Genomic DNA, 24,833 nt, shown 5'->3' with positions numbered 1-24,833 from the left:
TCCCAGCAATTCATACGTCAGACCTTGGGTCATCTGATGGTGTCCCTACAGGAGTAATAACTGTAGGGCTTTATGACAGTAGGAATACGTACATACCTGTAGGGCTATATGACTATATGATGTATGCCTCCAGGGCTATATGACAGTAGGAAAATACGCCTTTAGGGCTATATGACAGTAGGAATAAAAATCAAAACAGTAGGAATAAAGATCAAAACATTATTCTACTCATATAACCGCAGTTGAAGCTGGGTAATATATGTTCCACGAGGGAGCAAGTCTCTGATAGCCAACCAAAGCGTTGTCAGGTTACCACCTGGTGAATCAGAGGTATTTGCTATGCTCGTGTGTTGGACAGTTGCCAAAATGTGAAACGTATCAAAGGTTGCATCGTCTGGGGTAAAGCTCCAATGATGTACACAAATACAGCACAAAATGGCAGCGCCCCTGCGGCTCGTGATGATGCCAGGAGCTGTTCCTTTCCTGACTGGTCTGCCGAACACGTCTATTATTGGCTGGTGTCATGCCAGCGTCTGGATGGGGATGATGGCAGTGAACCTGATCCCCCGGTTATACTCGTTTCACAAAGTTCCTCCATGTCTGAAAAATGACTTCACAAATTCGTTATTATTTCTTGATAAAAAGAATTGTTTCGAGTTTTTTCAAGTTTTGAGCAAGACAACACGACTCTGCACAATAATGTTTCGGTCCCTGGGTATGACAGCGAGGCCTCTGACGTGGCCCAAGTAAAGTCTGACGTGGGTCTTCTTTTCCTTTGGGTTCTTAACGTCGCAAAAAGTATTAAACAATAGTTTCGTGATGTTCAGGTCCTATGGAATAGGTGTCGTTTCCCGTTATGTTTGATTCCATCTGCGATTCCTATTTCTTAGCATTTTAGATGTGTATGACGGGTGAACTACACTGGTGTAGTCTGCACCTGCAGGAACAGCTTCTGACGTACCGCAATCCCTTTAGCGGGTCAGTGGACCATGAGTATCATACCCTGACCCTTAACCTAACTCAGGAACACTATACGAGGCGGAAAATGTAACACTTTAAAAATGCTCGATTCTATATTTGCTTTTAGTCGTTTCTATAAAGCTCTTTCAAAGATTTTTCTGAGAATTAGAACTCATTACGTTGATTCTTTCACTGTACAGTAAATATTACCTCTAATTTTGTTTGCAGGGTGATTAACAGAAAGGACAGCCGATATTGTCTTGGCTAATATAATGTATCAATAATAAGATTCCACCAAGAATTTAAAAGTTTATGACGTGAAAGTAAATAGTTTATTACGTGCAATATATAGGACATGTTCATAGGCATTCCCAGCCAGCGTTTGCAAATAATGTTTTGTACCATAAATCTTATGACTCACAGTGTTCTCGTCGTGTTATCCCCCCCCCCTACACTGCACTTCAGATCAATCCTTTACGTCATATCTTATGACCATAATATAAACATCAGAGGGTTGCTGTTGATACTGTCCAGCTCGACAGTATGGCGAAAAGGTCAGTGTTATACTTGACAAATTTGATAGCGACTTACTTATCATACATAAAAGAAAATAGAACCAATCAGAAATAGTCATAACCGTAATACAAAATATATATACAAACTAGATAGTCTGACCACAGTTCATGGAATTCGCAAGTCGATAGTACTTGGGCTAGTCGGTAGATCAAACCGACCGAGTCTCCACAAAATCCCATGGGCGTCACTGTCTCTAAGGGATGATATAACCAGTGTTGTGATATGAGTTACGGCGCCATACGGACTTCCTTCCAGCACAATGTATACCGTCTCGAGTTCCTTCCCACAGCCAGTCCCTGGAGACTGCACTTCCACGAGAGACCCCTTACTTCAACTGACGTTCTCAGGTGAATTACTAGATCACCCATTGACCCCTGTCAGCCGGAATGCACCACACTTTGCTCAAAACTCACGAGAGATCATCAGTCTCCTCTAGAGTGCGCTTACGGAAAGGTTGGTGTTAATAAAGTACAGCACGTCCATCAGGTTAATATACAGGTGAAACCAATTTGTTTCAAAAAATGTTCTCTGGTTATCCGCAGATTCCCTATCTGTGACTTGACTTTAAATATTTAGAGAACGATATTCTTGGTGATTATACCTGAACGTCATCCAACACTTATGATTTGACACAGTTTATCAGATTCCATGCAATTATACTTATGATAAAGATCTAACTAGGACAAATTGCTGACAACTCATACCAACATTTGACACTGTTGCCTAGTCGTAAAACACTTATCATTCATAATTTATTACTGAAGCAAACCAAAACTAAAATTTTGTAACAAACGTAAGGAAACTTTCTATTATTGGAAATTATAGTGTCCAGCAGGTAAGCTATCATGCAAGACTGCAAGTTTATGTTGTAAACGCTCAAACTTGTCTCCGCCAATCATGATGCCTGGAACTGCTCCACGTAATTAGAGTAACGAGGAGAGGATACGAGGATTATTACATCGCTTTTGCTCTTTCACCAGTCACGCCTTTTCATTGGGTCCACATCCGCCAATCATTACTCTACCCGTGACTTTACTGCGCACTTCAATACCTACGCAGCTGTAGTGGCAGGACTTGGTAAAACTCGAAGCTATATAGTTTGTCTGCTGTGTTATTACTTACCTGGTCACACTGCATAACTGTAGAAGCTGACATGTGTGACTTCGACGACGCACTTCTTTCTAATGCATTGAACTTTTTACTACGTCTTAATTTTTCTGCATCTTACCCTCATTACCAAGCATTTATACTAGCATGCAAACATATGAAAATAGTTGCATCCTGATAGTTCAATCAATTCGTTACTTTACATCGTTGGAAACAATACAATCACAAGTTGTTATAAATCTTCGATATCACTTCATGAACAAAAGGATTACCATATTCTGTGAAAGTAGAAATTAACTTAAATATGACAGTCCACAACAATCCTAAGGCCTAGAACGGATTATGAGGTGGTCCATGAACACTCCTAATCGTCCAGGAGCCTGTATGTGCCTCAGAGGAAGATTCAGCAGCATCCATAACAGTTTAAGAGGCTTAGCTATGTTGCCAGGCTAGATTATGAGCGTCCCTGAACTCCAAACGAACTAAGGGCCTCGTTGTGTCATCTGCCGTCGTTTTACGTTAAAACGACGGTCATCATCTCCCAGTCCGGGAGGCCTGTTTGAGACTTAGGCATGATTCACAAGTACCTGGCTAAGGCCATGGATAAGTTCTTGGACTCGGTCTCAGCCTCAATTACATAATCCTTATACCTGCTGTCAGATTATTAGTGCCTTATTAAAAATTCGTACTCTGTAGGGTACGACATAAGTAAAATTTGAACGCACATATATATATAAATATATATATATATATATATATATATATATATATATATATATATATATATATATATATATAAGCCAATCATTTAGTGTCAGGAATGAGGGTATATTTGTACCCTAACCTTAAAACTTAGGCTCGCCACCGGCTGGCCTTGTGCCTGATGAAACCTGGAGAATTGCCGATGGACTCTTCTTGCAGACGTCATTAATCCAATGTACCCAAACGATGTGTCCAGACAGAGGACATGACAACCTGGCAAATCAAGATCTAAAGCGTGTCCCGATTTTTCAATTGTACTGTAAATTGCACTTTCTAAGGAATTCTAAACTAGTTTATTCTAACCTATCAAATCCAAACTTAATATTCTAACAGAAATTCTTCATACGACCAGTGTATATCTAATGTATCTCATCCTAAGTATACTGAATAGAATATCCTAAGTATGATGATATTTGTCATAACGTAATTAATCCTCCGTAGGGTTACTCAGTCCTTAGATATCTTAGTATAAAGTACCTTTACTTGATATATCTTTTTTACCTTAATCTACCACCGTATATCCTAACCTGCCCTGTCAAAGTTTGACTTATAGTTAACGTTTTTGTCCAAATCTATCTTATTCTAACTTGTCTTAATATATTCGTTCCAAAATCTTAATCTGGAGCAATTTACTCTAATTATCATATATTGATCAGTCTTACCCAACCCAGTGTACCATTTATGATCTGCTCTATCATTATGGCTTAACCTAATCATCATATCCTATATGTCATACTCCAATAACCTTACCTTAGATTTTCCTCTCGTATATTTTTACTGCCTATTCCATTCTGTATTCCCCTATTTCCTTAATGCAATTTCATCTTGTCCAACCAAACACGTCACTGGTAAAAAGAATCCCACAGAAACATGACAAGATAGGATGGGAGCGATAATCCACCCACGTCATTTGCATCACAAGTGGTCCACAGGCCTGTCTCCGTTGTCATATGTATTGCCATGAATAATATTGATGCAGCTTTGCTTATCCTGCGAGGCATCAATTATGTGTTTTTGAGTGGCACTGCAAATACCCTGACAGCGCTGTCGTCCTTCGACTCACTCGAAGCCTGACACATCTCTAGTGTCCATTTTGTAGTTCAGCTTCTTGATGATCCAATGGAGAGTTCATTCGTCCGTTTCGTACCCAAGCCCAGTAATGGTCCGATGTATTTTGCATCATTCACTTAGGTAGCTGAATCTGTTAATGGTCTGATGGACTATTTGTCCGTTAAATGATCGGACGGATGTTCGTAGCCTATTTTCGCAGTCCTGACGTGTATCTCGCCTGACTAGCCTAATTTCCGGCCACATTTAACCGACAGTAATGGATGAGGATAACGAGAGATGTGCTGAAGGGTATTTTGAGAGGATGAGAGTGTAACTCCCCTAAAAATATAATCCGAAATAGAAAAATTAGTCATGGCACGAGCTTGTATATAGAACGCGAGAGTGGATCGCTCAGTTGTAGACGTGAAACCTGATATAATGTCCAGCTTCTGACCAACAACGGAAATATCTCCCAGACGAAATAGCATTTTATAAGCCCCTGTAGTGCAGCGGTTTGCACTGCTACCCAACAGTTACCGTGTGCTAGCACCAACCGAGAAGCCGACTCGCAGTTATCCTCCTTTACCTTGGGTATGATATATATATATATATATATATATATATATATATATATATATATATATATATATATATATATATATATATATATATAGTCCATCCTGAATTTAGTGCAACTTTAGAACCTTAAAGGTCTATGGATGGGGTTGGTTAGGGCTAAGGTCTACGACCAACGTCTGTGAACAAGCTCCCACCATCGAGGGGCCTCGCCCTAAAACATTCTTCCTGTCCCAAAGGAGACTCACTTCCCCTGCTCCCACATGGAACGCAGAAACGAGCTACCCCCGCCCCCGTGCCAGACCATGGGTCGTACCCAAACATTTTGCACATGCACGCGCATTTTTTTTTTTTTTTTTTTTTACTATTGAGAAATGATGGCCCTGTCATCATCCCCCATCTACTGATGTAGGCCGGTGACATTAACTCCAACCCTGGCCCACCAGTATACCTTTGTCCACAGTGGCACCCACGTATCACCAGAAAGCACAACACCATCAGATGCTCCAACTGCTCTCATTGGTGCGACTTCCACTGCACATCATTGTCATCCATAAAAGACTGCCCAGAACTTTGGACAATCAGCGACCAGTCAGCAAGTAACTCCCATACCATCCCCGTCACCTCCAACACAAACAACATAAAACATGCTGTCCAACTCTTCACCCACAGACCCCGCTACTTAGCGACAAAATAAACATGCTGTAATTCAACGCCAGTAGCATCAGAAATAAACACACAGAAATATCGTTGACACTTTAAATACAGTCCATTATAGTAAAACTTCACAGTGTTAACTACAATATAATCAACACCTGCATACCTCCCCACTCCTCTTGTTTTTACAGATATATTCCCCAACTCTAAAACCTGACCAGCATACCCGATACTTATCTTTGTAGAGATTTCACTGCCCATCAAACCACTTGGATCAACGCTTACACCGATGACCCTTGAAAGGCACTCACTACTCATAAACCAACTGCATCATTTCAAAAGTCCTCAACGTACGCAACCAACTAACCGGACTCACAGCCAGCCCCTCCGCCTCCAGCTGCAAACTCGCCAGACATTACCTTCTGCTCAACAGCATGACATAAAATGACCGCCTTGAGCACGCTGAACGATCTATCAGCACCTGCCCATCCCTGGTACACTCCACCTGGCCCATCCAACCCACACAACTGCCAACAAGGAAATACATAAACTACAAGAAAGCAAGCCGAGTAGCCTTCAGTAAAGGTGATTTCTCATCCCTAAATCATGCAGTTCCACACTGCATCAGCATTTCCAACCAAGCCAGTGAAAAAAGTACATTCCATGCGGCCCTAGAAAGAAATATAACCCAGACTCCTTCCCCATAAGTTGCCACCTCATAAAACAAAGAAATTACCTCATACAAAACACTCTCACCATCATTAGAAATCAGAAACCAAATCTAAGCTCTAAATAGCGCCATCATTAACCTAATAACCGAAAGACAAACTTCAAACTAATTCTTGTTGCCTCCAGCAAATCATTACATGAAAGACCTTTCATATGCAGACGATCTCACCATCTAAATCACATACCCTGACACCACTACATTGCATAATTGGAACAATGGCTTACATAGAACAGACTTTCTGCATTTCTACAGACGTCTCCAATTATTCTTTGAACCCCAGATAGACACGAATCCAGCTCACACCCTCCAATCACCTTGAATAGACAGTCTTTCAAACTAAACAAGACATTAGCCATTCTAAGTACCACATACGACACACATGACATTCATATGCCCTTTTCAAACCTAACGCCATTTATCCAAGCTTGGATCCAAATTATCCTAAACAAAGTACCTGACTGCCAGCACAACAGCGACCTCTCTGAGAGTTCTTGATTATTTGAAACTTGTGACGACTCGGAAAATGTTGATCAGTTCACCAGAAGTTGATCAGGATTTGAGTTTCCTGTCGTCCTCGTCCCAATGGCTTGAGAGGCATGTTCCTGGCGATGACTTGCTGGAATGCAGCTAATCGAAATTATCCTCTGAAGATCCTGAGGACTGGGGAAAAAAAAAAAAAATTCTCCGTCCAAGCCACTGCAAGAAGACTGGCTAGGATGGCCCACAGTTCACTCGACACACCAGGGCGAGGTACGATGTACTCCAGGGAGGGAACACAGCAGCCCATGTTTACTCATTCTCCAGCGGCTTGGAAGGCCATAATCATGTGTGTTTTCCAGTACCATCACCATTATCTTAGAGTCTACTGGGACCATATCCATACACCGCAGTGCTTTAGGGAGTATTTACATCAGTGTGTACCAGCTGGAAAGGAGTTTATGATGTTATGATAGTGTTGTAACCTGTTTATGACTTTCCAAATGGGTTATAAGCATTTAAAAGTTAACGTTTGAGTTTTTATTACTAGTTTCATTTCGTCATCCTGTGCTTGCTGCTCGGCATCCATTCTGTAATTTTACGTCTGTATGTACACTAGATCACTGGAAACTAACGTTATATAAATATTTAGAACGTGAACCATTTCGGGTGGTCAGGCAGCAGCCTCCGTACCTACCCGACCTCATGACCATCACAGGTTTTATGGGGGTCGTTAAACACGCAGTGATGATCATCATCACTTCTGTAATATCACTGCTAGCTGTCCACACTCCCATTCAATGCCAGAAACGGAAAGTATTTTGTGATCGTAATATTCGTCCTTTATGACAAAAATGATGGATATTAAACTTTTTTTTCTGAAAGATTTTGCAAATTGAAGGGATTGAGCTTATATGCAGTCTGTAGTGACGGAGTGCAATATACCTGTACAAACCCGGAAGCGTAAGGCTTGAGCAGTGGTATGTACACTCGCTTACTGAGGTTCCTTAACAACTTATTGATTCGTCACCAGAGGATCTGCATGACGCACTGTTCCCTCCAATCTTGACTCCGTCTGTAACTCGCTGCGTCGTCTCGTGATCACGATGTCCTTGGGAACTTTATTATGACCGTTTGATCACCCGTTTGTATATCATGGAAGACCTGTGTTTAGGGCCTCGGGAGTATTGTATATACAAGTGATCCGTGGTGATCATGGTTCACATTGGTGGTCCAAGGGGATTATCGTGCACGCTGATGGGTCTTGGTGATTATCGTACAGGTTTGTAGTCAAGGGATTATCGTACACGTCGATGATCCAAGGGATTATCGTACGCGATGGTGGTCCAAGTGGTTGTCTTACACGGTGGAGGTCCAAGGGATTATTGTACACGCTAGTGGTCTAAGGGTTTTTCGTAAACGCGAGTGAAACAAAGGATTATCGAGCACGCTGATGGTCCGCGTGATTATTGTTCAGGCTGGTGGTCCGCGAGATTATCGTACAGGCTGGCGATACGCAGGATCATCGAAAAGACTGGTGGTCCGTGGGATTATCATATGACTGTCTTACATAGCAATGGTTTGTGAAAGTAAGAAAAAATCCGACAGATGAAATGGTTGATTTTGATACCATAAATATACAAATACAAAGGTAAAAATGGTAATGACGTAATATTAAGGATATGTTTTCCTCGTTGATATTTCATGGAAGAGAAAAAAGTTCTGAAAATCTCGTCTGACTTCACAGCGTGGGTTCGTATCTAAAAAAAAAAATGATAACGTATGAGAAACAGAAGACACCTTATACCACAAAAAGCTTCAGCAGATTAACGGTAGTTATAGATAAAATGGTATCACCCAAAAGTCTTAATTATAAGTATTGACGAACGTGTTCGTGTGGTGTGCGGAGTGTGTGAAGAGTGTATTATGGGAGGTGCTTGGAGGAGGGACGGTGATGACCTGCCGTCGCGCGTTTGACAGACAACCCGACGAGTGAGTGAGTCTCCCGGTTGAGGCCGGGGTGAGGGAGAGGCATGTTACGATGCCCTTGCTTGTCTGATGGTGTGACAGGCGAGGTTGTGAGGCAGGTACTGGGCGCTCAGAGGCGAACGTTCGTAGTACAAGTGGCCGGTGCCCTGATGACGGCTGACTCACCACAACTACTGGATGAAGAGAAAATTATATAGATGGGTGAGAAAAGGGTGTCAACTTGAAAAGGGAAGATGCCGTGATCGTGCGGTAAGACGTAGTTCCAAGATCTAAAACTTACCAGAGACACTTGTAGGACGGAGGAATGTCGGCTCTGGTGTTGGAGAGATTTATGAAGAGTTAAATCGTCGCTGGTGATGTAAAGTGGTTGACTACTGAGGAAGAAATGGCATGGTGCGGCTGCTGTACTGACAGGTTGGGCTCAGTGTAGACCAATGTATGGCTGTGATGCACACACACACACACACACACACACACACACACACACACACACTACCAAACTGCACGAAATTTGATTTAAAGACGATACTATGAAACGACAGAAGAGCAGTGGGATATGAGGGTACCTGAGTTTACCAATATGTAGCAAAGTGATGTCTGGGAGAATCAACGATAGAGGCCATAGATATAAGGCAAAATAAATGCAGGGAGGGTAACGCAGCGATGTGAGGAATGGAGAAGCAGTCAGAATGATGTATGTTGATAGAATGAGGGAATGAACATGTGAGCGACGTGCCAGTAATGACTAAGTGCGTGAACATGCACAGAAACATGGGTAGCTTCGGGAGAACTGACTGGGCCACTTGGGTCAGGTTAGTGGGGATGTTCTAGATGTAGCTGGTAGGACAGATGCCAGACATCGATGCCCTCTGCCACGCAGGCAATGCATCTGATAGTGAGGCGAGAGTCGAGTGTTGGTATTTTTCTCGTCTGTGGTACACACATGAAGCACTCCCATAGGTCCTGACCATCGATCGGGTCCTGTGTTACCGTCAGTCACATATCAGTTCTCGCTATGTAAGGGAATCGAACTGGGAATCCAATAGCTTCTCGAGATCAGCAGTTTAAAAAGGCATTTTTGGTGTTAAATGATGAATGACGCCGACCACATTTCGGGTGATTGTTTTGTACAAACTCTCTTTAATCAAGGTTTTCACGTGCTTATTAAGACACCTTGAAATTTGTGCTTCGCTTGTACTCAAGGGATAAGATGTTTGATAACTAGACTCTCTGGTAATACGCTGCTTCACCTTACTGTGTGGTAAAGCTCTCCTTCATCTTAACATCCTATCATTGTGCTCATACACTCATACACCGCATCAGTAATACACGTCATCCAGTATGTAAACTAATGATGGTCATATATTATTAAACCTTTTCAGGAGAAACGCCTCCATTTCTTACTCTCCCGCCCGTCTAAACACGTGTAGACATTTATCGTCCTAACCTGTTGAAATACGAGGCCTCCCTTGTTAAGAACAGACCACCCTCACTACAGCAGCGAGGGGCTGAGAGTATAGAAATAGCCGTAACCCAGCGACATATGATATTCTGTCTGGCCGCCACGCGTGGTCCTACCTCTTCAAGTACGATATCGTCTGAGGCCACCACACCTTACACCTCGGGTGTGTCGCCTCAGGCTACACGCCACACCTCCCGAGTGTCGCCACAGGCCGTGGGCTCGGCCCTCACACAGATAAGAGCAGCAGAGATACACTGTATCGGAGGAAGATGTTGGAGTGATGAAGTAGATGGTCAGGCGGTAGTGCCAGATTCTGACTCCCACACATGTTGACGACTGACAGTGATGCCAGACGCTGCCGTCAACTCGGGTGGTAGTGTTACTTGACTTCACAGGAATAACTTACGTACGGAACTCATAACGCGTGACAGCGAAGCAAGGATCAAAGTTGCATCAGATTTATTCCGCTTTACTTTCCATTTGAACCTTCTAACTTGCTCCTGAGCTCCGACTTGTTTTCCTCTTTATTCCAAAACGAGTCTTTCCAATCGTGTGGCAGACGCAGGTGTTTCCGAGCTCCGCCTGTAAGTGGTAACAGGAAAGGTAATCGTCTCAAGCCACGTTTTCTGTGATCAAAGAGATCTGTCGCCACTCTAGCGACCACGAGGCTATGGGTTAGCCAGCTAGCGCGCAGGTGATGAGGTTTCCGCCCTCAGTCAACACAAGGCTAACTAAAAAATTCGTTTCTGTTACGTCCCAGCCAAGGCCGTCATCTAAGACCACCCCAATCAAGGCCGTCAGCTAGGGCTTTTCTAGCTAGTGCAGCCGGCTAGGGCTATCCTAGCCAAGGCCGTCAACCAGAGTTGGCTTAGCCAGGGCCGTCAGCTATGACCGTACTAGGCAGGACTGTTAGCCACAGCAGTCCCAGCCAAGGCCATCAGGTAAGGCTGTCCTAGCCAGGGCCGTCAGCTAGGGCCGTCCTAAACAGGGCCATCAGCTAGGACCATCCCATCCACGACCGTCAGCCAGGGGGTTCATCCACTTCCGCCTGACCTTGGTCTTGTTATCAGGCGCAACAGGAACATCTGACAGGCAGGGTGGAGGAGGAGGAGGGGGAGGAGGTGTTAGTAAACACGGGTGTGGGAGGGGCGACGAGCAAGCCAGTGTGTGAGGGGCACTTCCCTGGCACCCCAACCCTCTCCCCGCTGCCAACACAATGCTGTTCGTTCTGTCGCCTCCTCGTTCACCCCGCCACCACCACCACCACCGCTGTAAACTTGATCCTCCTGCTGGCTCGTGAGTTGTGGTGGTGCTCTCGGCTGTGTCTGACTTCTGTTGCTCTGTCTTTGTCCCTGACTGTGCTTGGGTCCGTGGACACCCCGGCCTTGCCCGGGTTCTTGAGTCCTTTTCCTTAGTTGTGTCTGGGTTGATATAATTCAGTATTAGTATATGACACTAAGGGCCCCTTTGTCGGGGGTTCCTTTAGCTCCGAGGCTGCGCTACAATCGGTTGCAGGGCAATGGTGGACTCTTTTTAATGGAGAAGTTCTTCGACGATATTGTATGTACTCCTTTCGTATATTGGTAGTGATAAAGCCTCGCTTGGGATAACTTTTCACTTGCGGCGTAACGACATGTTGACAGAGTCCGGTAACTATACACACACACACAAAAAAAAAAAAAAAAAAACATACACACAGAACGCTACCCACTTACTTCCTCACGTTGCTCTTCCTGTATCATTTGTTTCTGAAAGTAGGGACAGAAGAAGTAGCCAAGTTCAGCCATATATTCCCAACGCTTCCTCGCTAAATTGGAAAAGGGTGGGTATGTGTGTTTGTCTGTCTGTGATAGAGCTCAAACATTCAGTCATACACGTCGTTGCGATACATCCAGATCCATTTCTTTCACTTTTCCAATCAAGTCGTGTGATCATCTTCAATCGGTCAGAGTAGTTTCCTTATAACAACATTTTGTGTTGTTGTATCCAACATCTGGATGGCACCAGTATGCCTCAGAAACCTTGTACTATGTTGCAGGTATTAGGTCAAACACATGTTGCAGGTGTTGAGTCAAACAGATGTTGCAAGTGTTGAGTCAAACAGATGCTCAAGGTGTTGAGTCAAACACTTGTTCCAGGTGCTGAGTCAAACACACATTCCAGGTGTTGAGTCAAACACTTGTTCCAGGTATTGATTCGGACACATGTTGCTGGTGTTGTCTGACACATGTTCCAGGTGTTCTGTCAGACACATGCCGGTTTGTACCGTATGCATCGTCTGACACAGGTCAAAGTCAACGATAACAATCACAGAATTAACCACTTGTTCCCAGATGTTCATTTCCTTTCAAATGAAATATACCGAAGTGAACGCACGCTTTTCTACCTGTATGACCCACCTGCAACGGAAAACAGATTTCTTTTCATGGCTTCCCCGTATGTGATATGTGGGGGTCGATGTTCTTCATTTCTGGAGGGAATTTGGGGATTCCAGTCTGGATCAGAGACTCCACGACACCATCCCAATATACTGATGGACGCCAGGTTAAGTCCTTTGCGTCTTATCCAACTTTCCAAACGTTGTGATTCATAGAAGTTCAGTGCTTGGGTGACTAACTGGATTCTTACTTATACATCAGCAGCTTGACATCAAGCTGGTCAGTCGAGGCGGTTCGGGAGCAAATGGTCACTCACCATCAGCAAGGCTGGGCTTGTCATGGGTTACACCTCAGCCACTATCCCCTGGGGTTATACCCCTGGAAGGAACGAGTCTGATCCTACCGTCGTTGGCACCAAGGAAAGAAAAGAAATATCACAGGTCGCAAATGTTGTGTGAGATGTGTTTGTGTTCTGCCATGTTGGCAGGTGTACTTGGGGTGAGAGTTCCTAGGAGATTACAGAATTTGAGGTTCTCTTCCGAGCAATGTTATATATTTATGAGACTTGGCACGAGGTACCTTGTGACACGCTCCAAATACTTCTGCAGACAAGCTCAGGTCCTCTTCCTTGCTCCCTTACTTAATGGCTTCAAAGGTAGTCAGATGATCACAGATCTGGAGTTTTCTAAGTCTCCTTTGGTTTAGTGTTATGTGTGGCGTCCTCTGGAGGAATCGTTATATAAAAAAAATCTTATAAAGAATGTATAATATTTTGGGAAGAGTATCTCGGGGTCTTGATAGTTTCTAGTGATATCAATTCTTCTCATGTCGGCTCCCTAACTAAAGCAGATGATCATAAAAAAAAAGTATAAGTTCTCTTAGCTGCTCATGTTACTCATACAACACTTATACTTTCGAAGCTCCATGCGTTGCTTGTACAGCGCCACATCTCCCTCTCGTCTCTAGGATAATCGTTATAAAGCGTCAAGTAATCTGTCGTGTTCCCTCTGGCTGGCTACACCCCAGTGTTTGTGTGAAGACTGTCTGCTCAACCCAACATCCCTTATAGCACAGTTATACTCTTTGTATTGTGTGCATTTTCTCTGTATGATATCTGCTTTGGCTTGCTGATAACTCAATACATTGTTAGTAATCACTAAAAGTATCGTTAATATCATTAAGTTATATCATTACCATTAGTAGAAGAAGTAGATGTAATAATAGTAGTATCGTAGTAGTAGTAGTAGTAGTAGTAGTAGTAGTAGTAGTAGTACTAGTGGTAGTGTAGTAGTAGTAGTAGTAGTAATAGTAGTAGCAGTAGTAGTAGTAATAGTAGTAGTAGTAACAGTAGTAGCAGTAGTAGTAGTAATAGTAGTAGTAGTAGTACGATTACGAATCACTATCATTATTTAACCTCTCCTGAATGCTTACAGAAGGGAGTACTCAGTCGTGCCACCCCTCCACACACACACACGCACACACACACACACACACACACACACACACACACACACACACACACACACACACACACACACACACACACAGCCCACAACACCTACAGTCAACCTGTGTTGCTAGGCAACATACAGTGTGTCGGAGAGGCCCGGGGTGTTGTCTTGTTGTCTTACATAAAGTGAGGCGCCCGGCCGACCCTGGTACCCGACGACACTAGGGGAACACCAGCACCTGAAACTGATAGCAATATTACCAGTTACTTGTATTTTGGATGATACTCCCCAGCAACAACGGAAGATTGAGGAGCTATGGGTGTTAACAGGAGGTTTTCCTGTTCATCTTAAGGCAATTAGTGATGTTAATATTGTAGGTGGCTCATTCTTCGTGAAACTTAGATATTGATGGGAAATAGATAGAATTATGGTCTTGGGGTCATGACAAAGGAGCTCGTCAAGTGGTGATGAGGGAAGCGGTGACACTGCTGTGTAGTGTTGGTGTGGTGAGGTGTCTACTGTTAGTGTGGTGAGGCGTCTGATGGTAGTGTCTTGGAGCATCTGATGGTAGTGTGGTGAGGCTGTCCGGCAGTAGTGTGGTGAGGAGTGTGATGGTAGTGAGGTGATGCTGGAGTTATGACTTAGTACATAATGCTCTTTAAGTTGTGAAGGTTGACTGTTCAAGGAACGTGACAAAAGGTCCTTTTTTTTTTTTTTTTTACTTATATGTACAAGGCTCAAGTTTAGGATAGCAGACCTCGTCTTGATCAGGCATTTAATGGAAATGAAAACGAAAATGAAAAATTAGACAGGAAAAGAGAAAAGAAAACCAGTATGGATTTTCGCGGTCTAATATGTCTTTCAAAAAAGGAGTTAGGTTGTAGTGGTGAAGAAAGATATAAGATGGTTCATAGGCCCAGAGTTTCGCAGTATAAGGAAAGAAACAAATATCGCAACGACCCACTCTCATGAGTTGGCAACAGCCACGGAGAAAGTCCGTGACGCACGGCTTGCCGAGGATTGTATGGTGTTGATGATAGAGGCAGACAAGCTGCCAGTTCTTGAGATCAGAAACTGGAGTAATGGCTATAAAAGAGGGAGAGAAAAGAATTATTGACCTGGCGTTGGGCAAGTGTGCCAGGTTTTAAGGTCAGGCTGGGGAGCGTTGATAAATCAGAATGCTTACAGTCGACTCTGTTTGGGACAGGAAAGGAGTCTGGTGGAGCTACCTGTTGCGTGTTTGTTATGGCAACGGCTGGGAGAGCACGTGAAGTTGTGTTAGGTAGGGTTCAGGTAGGGGTCGTCTATGGTGTTTATTTATTGCAGCAAGTGGAAGGAAGGTGCTGAGAGCAGGGTATGGCGGTGGGGAAGCAGCACAGTGAGTCAGGAGCCACCCGTGGCTGGAGGATGAGAGAGACGCCTTCAGGGTGTCAGAAAGACGATCATCCTCCACACGCGAACCACAGCATCAAGTTGACTCTGTGGATCATCATAAGTTTTATCCTTAACTGCAGATTCTCTCACGTGCAGATGCCACCTTTCAACCGAGTATAAATGCACGAACACAAGCACAAAACATACATGAATGCAGGAGGTGGATAGCGGGACCCGGGTACACCCACATACCCAGACTTGGACTCAATCATTCATAAAAGATTTAAGGAATGTTTTCCGTGGCCCTCCTGTCACTGCTTCCTCTTATGTTTACTCTTCTTCTTTCCCGTTGCTCTACCCACCCTTGCTTCTCTTCCTGTGAAGATTGATTCGGTCATACGTCAGAGTTCGAGACTGTCTCATTCAAGGCCATCAAAGCCCCGTTCAGTGATTCATATATATTTACTTTTTCCTCCGCAGATCAACGTCATTCGCACACAGTCATTCTTCAAAAATATGCGTTGATGGCGCGCGACTCTTGGTGCGTTTAAGTCTTATCGTATCACCTGCCCCTCGTTAACATCGTCAGCGTTGTCTATGACGTACTTCATATATCATGAAAACGAGCGATTACAAGAGTTCGTTGGCAGTCCCAGAACCTCAGACTTCCCCGCCTTAAGTCTTCCGCCAGCTACTTCTTATGAGCGTTTGAAAATAGGCTTGAAATTACTAGGCTATGCTTGGCATACCTCAGAGGAGCGCTGGTGAGGCGGCCTTGCCTTCACGTCTCCCTCCAGGATGACCTGTCTTCATCTCCACAAACTCTGCCAAAAGAAAAAAAATAATCATAACTACATAACTATGCGAACTGTAGTTCTGAGCCACCAGACAGAAGAGAAATAAACACTCGCCATTTTAACAGTATTCGCTGTTCAAGTTATCGGTGAAGGTGCACAACCTTCCTCGTACTAGAGATCTTATCATTAGTAAATGAGTTCAGGAGTTACACAACCCCAGCCTGACTCACGCTGGAACTATGCCCAGCATCTGCAGGAAATTAGTCAAAAAAGATTGTGCACTCAGTGAACGGGCGCGGGCGTGGGCGGTGGGCGTGGAGCAGGTGACACAGACGCCCCGCACTGCACGTATCTCTCTCTCTCTCTCTCTCTCTCTCTCTCTCTCTCTCTCTCTCTCTCTCTCTCTCTCTCTCTCTCTCTCTCTCTCTCTCCAGCATCACGAGTGGTGAGGAAATGGGCCCTTGGCACGCCCTCCTCGTGCCCAGTCCTCACTACGCACCTCCCGCCAGCAGCAGGCCAAGTGTTGAGCCGGGCCACGGCTGGGGGATTCCTCGATGATTCATTGTGTTGATGCAGTGTGTGTCACTGAAATATTATAATCGTTTGTTTTTCAAGAGTCAGCCTTTCAGAACGGATTGTGGGTTGGGTTTGTAGGGAGATGAATGGCCTGAACGACCTTGGCCCCATTCTCCTAATACCAGAGTCAAAATGGTGTATATGAAGCTCTCCCCAGCCATGGATGGGGCAGGAGGAGGACTGGACCGTTCCAGGCCCGCCACAGGTACTGATGAGGCAGAGGACGACTGGATCGTTCCAGGCCCGTCACAGGTATTGATGAGGCAGGAGGAGGACTGAACCGTTCCAGTCCCGTCACAGGTACTGATGGGGCAGGCCCTGGACATCTCTAAAGCATTTGACAGGGTGTGACATAAGTCTTTGCTTTCTGATCTCTTCCCTTTAGTGTCTCATCCTCTATTATCTGATGTGTGAGCTCATCTATTGTCTTCTCATTGTGTGAGTTGTTGAGGGACCGATAATTTCCAGTCAACGGTGGTGTTCCTCAGGGTTCTGTCTAATTGTCTGCCCTCTCTTTCTCTCCATTAATGATCTCTCTTCATCCCTTCACCCCACTCAATCTTACGCCGAAGATTCTATTCTATTTTCAACTCTCTCAAACCCGCTCCACCACCACCATTCTGACTCCAAAACTCGTTAGTTTTCTCATATCGATCATATCTCGTCTCTGAATTCGGGCTTGTACAGCAATTCAGAATGATGGAGCAGTAAGTTAATTTCAATGGTGCAAAAACCCGCTTTTTACTTACATTTCTTTCTAAACCTCACTTATTTCTCGGTATCAATTTTCATGCACTGTATCTCGACCTTGGCTTGACATAAACCTGCTTGTAACCATATCTTCCTCCTTGTCCTCAAAACCTCACAGAATGAGCGTTGCAAAAATCTGCTTCCCAGAAGGCTGGGGTTAATATAATGGCGTCGAACTCGTTTATCCTGTGAACAGCTATTCCATGTCTACAGGAGTCTTACCCGCCCCAGTATCGAGTACTGCTCACACATCTGGAATGGTTCTCCGGGCTTTTCTCTTGGCCAGAGCGGAACCAAAAGAATTCTATCTTATCTAACTCTCCTGATGTCACCTCTCTTCAACTATCCCTTTCCGTCCGCCGTAATGTCACTGCCTCTGTCCTACACATTTCGACCATTGTTCTCATGTGTTGTCTGCTTGTGTCTCAGCCACTATGGCCTGGACCCGAGGCACGCGGCTTCCTGCTGCTTCCCAGTTTCAGTGTGAAGATCAGCCACACGAGGATTAATTGTTATAATACCTTTTTTTTTTTAGCAATGGAATTCCCTTCGTCCTTTTGTATTTTCCTCTCCCAAATATTTTCCTCTTATAAAACTCAGGTCTACAAATACTCGAAGTGTTCTATTTAGTCTATTTTTTACGTTCTTTTTCTCATATTCATTATCTTTCCACGAGTCTCAGGTGGCTACAAGTCCTGCTAGCCATACTACAAGGGGTAGTTAACGACAAAAGCTGGACTCCCTCAACCCCTCCTCTCTGCTGAGGAAGGGGTTGGCACGCTCAGTTCTGCCACCCACACCACTGAGGGAGGTGGTGGACGGGAAAACCATCGTGTCACCTTCTCTGCTGGGGTGGAAGGCACTGCTCCGTTCCTACCACCTACATACAGTGCTTGGTCGTCATTGACCCCGTATATGACGAACGGGGCGTGCAGTTCCTCGTGTGGGAATTGGAACTCGTGTATGACATAACTCCTCTGGAAAGTCACTGGTCTTGGTGCTGGGCTGCTCTTCAGCAGAGGATCGCACGTTCATCCAACTTGTGCGAAGTGAGCAAGAAGGCCGTATAGTGAAGGTGGATGGGGTCAGGGGGCGCTATGTGATTTGAGGGGCCTCTGGTTCGGTGATTGTCTCGTTGTGTGGTTCCCTCTGCACCATCTCTCCAGGTTCTTGCAAACAGTGGCGCAGATTTTCCTGTTCTGATATCCATTATCAACCCGGACCTGAGTGACCCTGGTCTAATTCTCGATGGGTAGAGGTCCACGACGAGCGGTGGGCTAAGGTTACTCTTCTCACACACAGCATTCATGGTGGAGTCCTTATACCGCTGGGGAGACTCGCTCTTGCCAGTCGGACAGTGTCCAGGGGTGGTGGTGGCTTTGACATAAGCAGTGGTAATGAAGTGGTTGTCTGAACTTACGAGATTGATTCATTTGCCCACTCCAAGTCACATGATAAAAGATCACTTGTGATGTAAAGATAGTTTTTGCAAGTAAAGTACCAGACATCTGATCCTTTTCCAAACTCTCGCTGCCGCCCCTCTCACTCACCCAGGGAAGAAAATGATCCGTAGACCTGAAATAATGACAGTGAGAGACAAAACTAAAGATCCTTGCTGATGTGGAATGGACTTTTCAACCAGAACGTTACATTACTTTGAGAAACCAGTGGTTGTGCACCAGGGAACCCACGGTTTCCACCGTATCTATGGCCTTTACCCTGAGCTCTGATGATGCTTTGTCCAGACGGGTCATCCAACAGCCCAGCTGCCTCCATCTGAAAACTCATTAAAGTAGCCAAGGTTATCAGACAGCAGGAAAAGTAGTTAATGACCATTTGGTCTTCATTACAGGGTATGTGCGGAGTCTCAAGTAATCCTGTCTTGGGTGGCGAGATCTAGAAATAGAAAATTCTAAAAGTCAGTCAACATTATAGCTTCTGTCTAATGAGGAGTAACAGTCCCGGCAAACCCACAGGAAAATCCCCATGAGTGTCACTGAGTCTGATACTGTCAAGTCTGCGTGAAGTTCGCTAGGCGACGCGGAGCTGTTTCAGAAATTACCATATTTACAATTTCTCCGTTTTCAGGGTACTTGCAGACACTCCATGTATCGTCACACATATAAACCAGTGCTAACAGTAAGATAAATTCTGACACAATACATGAGTAATGTTGAATGTGTACGAATACACATGTAGTTTACTGGGTCCTTCCCAACAGCTGCATTACACCAGGTCCTTCCCAACAGCTGTAGCACACTATATCCCTACCAGAAGCTATAGTACACCACGTCCTTTCCAACAGCTGTAGCACACCATGGAAGTAAAATGATACAATTAAGACACGGTCGCCATTACAGAGCAGCTGGGCTCATTGCACGAACACTAAACATAAAGTTGTTTGCCAGCGAACATATATATATATATATATATATATATATATATATATATATATATATATATATATATATATATATATATATATATATATATATATTCGCTAACAAAGTATCTCTAATCTTTCCATAACAAAATAACACAATGCGTTATAAGTAATGGTTAACCAGCTATACAACGTCTCGATGGCCTGCCTGGCTGGGTCATGACACATTGCTTGTCGTCTGGTGAGCCAACTTTGCCAACACGTGGCAAGCAGGTTTTGTCAAGCCTTTTACGTATTGGCTTAAGGGTAATAGATCTCCTTCATGGGTAATTACTCGAGAATGGGACCAGCTTTCATTATGACACGTCTGCGACACAGGCTGGCCAACTATTTCTATCACTTTAAAAGCAAGTGAAACTCATGTAACTAAACTAGCATAAATCATATATATATATATATATATTTCACTTTCCCACGTTACCGAGGTTACAGTAACTAGTTCTCATAAGGTATGGTAATACACGAAAGCGTTCAGGGTTCTTGTTTTTCCTTTTCCTACCCGTGTTTGAACATTTATGAAGTGACGTGTTTGTTGTGATTTGTCTTCATATCCTTACCTTCGCATCAACTTCTCAAGAGCGATTGCCAACCATGTTAAAGGCGGTAGTTTTCATATTCAATAATATTTTCTACAGTCTATCACACACATTCTCGTGGACATAAGGACATATATTTTGGATGACACATGAGGAGTACCTTCACCCGCTATTGTTAACCTTCATGTATAGCATTATATCAATCTATCTATCCATCTATCTATTTATCTATCTATCTATCTATCTATATCTATCTATCTATCTATCTATCTTTTTTTTTTTTTTTTTTTTTTTTTATACTTTGTCGCTGTCTCCCGCGTTTGCGAGGTAGCGCAAGGAAACAGACGAAAGAAATGGCCCAACCCCCCCCCCCCCCCATACACATGTACATACACACGTCCACACACGCAAATATACATACCTACACAGCTTTCCATGGTTTACCCCAGACGCTTCACATGCCTTGATTCAATCCACTGACAGCACGTCATCTATCTATATATATATATATATATATATATATATATATATATATATATATATATATATATATATATATATATAGTGTGTTACGGGGAGAGAGTTTTACACATATGGTGCCCAACGTCTTTATTCCCATGTATATATGCACACACACACACACACACACACACACACACACACACACACACACACACACACCAGCTCATGCCAGGTATGTGTTTATGTAGATAAGGATGTGCACACTTTTTACTGATACAAGATACTGATGATTTAGTCAAGGTGTCAGTGACGTCTACATTACGTGCTGACATATTTGATGCCACATACAGGCCACGTGTCCCTGAGGTGAGGAGACAGAATGTTCCACAGTGGGACACTTGGTATGTGACAGACCTGTGTGGTGTATGGTTTTCATTAGTCATACACGGAACCTTCCTGAAGCTCTTGTTGCAATATTGTGGACTGCTGTTTCCATCGTTAGGTCAAATAAGATGTTTGTTCTCTTATTCATAAGGAGAAAATACAATACTCGGGTATCTGTCTCAGTAAATACATATCTATTTCACTGAAGAAGAGTGCAGGACAGAAGAATCACGTATGATAGATATAATTACCCAGTTTCTCACCTCCCAAGTATGTATATGGTATCTTGTCCTCATCTAGACTGTCATCCACATGCTTTATCTGCTCCAACCCGTCACCCACCCACCAGCATCCTATCCACCTCACCATCAGGACCACCTAAACCTCAACCATCAACGTTCTACATCCCCACGCCAACCTCCAACATCAACCCTCTACGTCCCCACGCCAACCTCCACCATCAGCCTTTTACATGTCCATCTCTGCCTCACCATCAACCCTTCACAACACAACGCCATCTTCACCACCAACCTCTCACAACGTCACGTCATCTTCCACCATCAACCCTCCACATCCCCACGTCTGCTTCCGTCACCACCACCCCTCACGTCCAGGACGTCTTCATCTCACTCGTGCCTCTCTCCCTGCAGGCTGTAACTTCACTAAGGTAGCCAAGGAGAACGCCGAGAGGCTGGGCATCACCGGATGGATCAAGAACAACAAGACGGGAACCGTCGGTGGGCGTCTGCAGGGACCCAAGTCCAGCGTTGACCAGATGTGAGTGACACACACACACACACACACACACACACACACACACACACACACACACACACACACACACACACACACACACACACACACACACACACACACACATACACACACGATGCTCGAGGCTTAGGTAGGGTAGGAAGGTGGATCCAGGGAGGGAGGGAAGAAGAGAAATGAAGACGACATATACATAACTAAAGACATGGAGTGATCGCACGAGAAGTAGGTGAGTGTAACTCCATGTTTACATACACACTTAGCATATACTTCCCATCACGCCTTACTCCTCATCATGTAAACTGTATTCTGATTCATTTTTCATTTTGTGAGTAAAGTTTTGCGAGCTCATCCAAAACCATCCCATTAACTTGGTCTTTAGCGGAATTCCCTTAAAGCTTTGCAAAACTCCTTGATATATACTGTCCGGGAGCTTGTTCATCCTGGAGGAGGGAGGCTTCCCTATTATCCAAACGGGAACGGGTGGCAACCTCAGCCTTACCTGTTGTTTTGCTGACGGGTCAGCAGTGTAAACATCACGACACACAGCTTCAACTGTCATACCTGACCAAAAGTGTCAATTCTATGTCAGTAATGATCTCTGATCATGAACAGTTCGATTACTTGCAAGAAACGTATGGTGTTAAGACCCTTCTCTCTCCCCTACAAAACAAAAAGATAGTTTAAACCCGCATAAGATTCACTCATTTTCAAAACATAAGGATGGCTTGATACGTAAGTTCTCGAGATATGTGACAGGGGCAGGATTATCCTAGTCTAGTGTGTGATCCCTGCCTGTTGGTCACAAAGAGCGCAGGGTTATTTCTAATCAAGATTGTTTACACTTTGTCATATGATTCTCCAACTACCGTATGTTGATGTTTACTGCGCATCAGGAAACTCAACAAAGGAGTCAAAAAAAACTTTAGAGCATCTGCCCCAAGATCGGCTTTTGGCGGGAAAGTAAGCCAGACGGCCTTTTCTTCCGGAGAGGCGAGACTCACTGCTTGTGCACTACATGTTAAAGCTAAGAGCCCTTTCATGCCACAACCACAAGGACAGTCCATTGATGTCACTGCAGCAGACGAGACAAGTAATTACTGATCTTATGAGGCAGGTGTTATATTGTATTGCTAGATACATGAGAGGAAGAGCCTAGTGGAGGAGGTTAGAACGATCTCACTCAGAGTCTGATGACCTCTTTGTGAACACACTGGAGGAGTCAGATTAGAACACCGACATACGCGGGATGGCCATGATTCATGTAAGGGCCTGCCCGGGTTCGAATTCTGCGTAGAGCAACTGGCCCACAGTCAACCCAATGTTCATCCCTCCGTAGGGGCTGATCGATAAATTCATAACTGGCTCAGACTGGGATATGTGTGTGTGCGTGAATAAAAGTAAAGACACGATTCATACATACGGGGCAACACGAGTGTAGAATTCTCTCCTCGTAACATACAAATAGTAATCACGAACAGTCATCACATGTAATTGATCTCCCCACAACACACGTCATTGTAAATGAACCATGCTATAACAATATATGGACTCAACATGGACAGGGAGGCTGTGAAAAGTAGCTGGGTAACTAAGCATCACAGAACATAGGAGAGTGACGGTACATATCCAGTGAGTGATTTTTTGAACATGTACATGAACAACGTATCTAGGCCCCACACTTGAGGGGAATGTAGCACAAAGATACAGAGAGACAGTATGGCTGAACATGAACATCAGGTGAACTCGTTCATGTGTACCGAATGAACATGTTCATGAACAGTTTTTGAACATGTGATAGACATTGAAAACGAACACTGGGAGGAAAAGAACACCGTGTGAACATGAACACCCTCGCTGATACTTGGCCACAGTCCACAACAGAGTGAATCATGCGTCCTCACCTGACCAGGAAAGTTTTTTTTCTTTCCGATCATTTTCTTAATACCTTCCCAGGCTGCGAATACACGAGTGTGTTGGTTTAAACCCACAACAAATCTTTCCTCGTCGTTTTGACTGGGTCGAGCCATTCGTTTCCCCACTGCAGCAGTTGAACCTTGCAACACATGTAGAACATGAGGTGCTCTGCAGTGACTGTAGCCGTCGCCTAACTTCTTTCAGCTTTGGGATCATCGTAGTCCTGATGTACTCCAGTATGCTAATGTTTCTTTCTTTCATTTCCAAAGTGTCACCATAACTCAAGAATTTCATCGCTGGTGTTGACAAGGTCGTCGTCCTAAATCTTTTGCTTGTTTTCCTTCTGTCAGTTTAAGATAACACTCTTTTAAACTGTTTTTGTTGTTCTTCCGTCACCATAAATCGCCGTCACTCGGTATGGCATCAGACGAAGTAACATTAGTCACATGTACAGTGTCTCTTATTGACAAGGGGTCAGACATCAGACCATCAGTAACACCAGAGGTATGTGGTGTGTACGACAGATTAAACCCTAAACACCTTTCAGGATCATCACAGGTATCTATAAAAGTGAACTTGATCTCTTGCCATTAGTGTTAGTAGTTGGATCAGCTAAATTCTTGTTCAGTACAACTAAGATACCCATCG

The 24,833-nt window shown here is 44.1% G+C and overlaps 1 protein-coding gene across 1 annotated transcript in view; it reads left to right on the top strand.

The window, feature by feature from the left end:
- The window catches only part of LOC139749855 (acylphosphatase-2-like), a 53,565-nt gene that overhangs the window by 16,508 nt on the left and 12,224 nt on the right, over positions 1-24,833 (top strand). Inside the window, exon 2 of the mRNA XM_071664184.1 lies at positions 22,148-22,274. Coding sequence (XP_071520285.1) covers positions 22,148-22,274 — 127 coding nt within the window. The remainder of the gene's footprint in view (positions 1-22,147; positions 22,275-24,833) is intronic.

This window comes from Panulirus ornatus, chromosome 8, assembly GCF_036320965.1.
Source record: "Panulirus ornatus isolate Po-2019 chromosome 8, ASM3632096v1, whole genome shotgun sequence".
NCBI classification, from domain to species: domain Eukaryota; kingdom Metazoa; phylum Arthropoda; class Malacostraca; order Decapoda; family Palinuridae; genus Panulirus; species Panulirus ornatus.
Note: the sequence above shows the minus strand (reverse complement) of the source record. Positions and strands in the feature narration are given on the sequence as shown.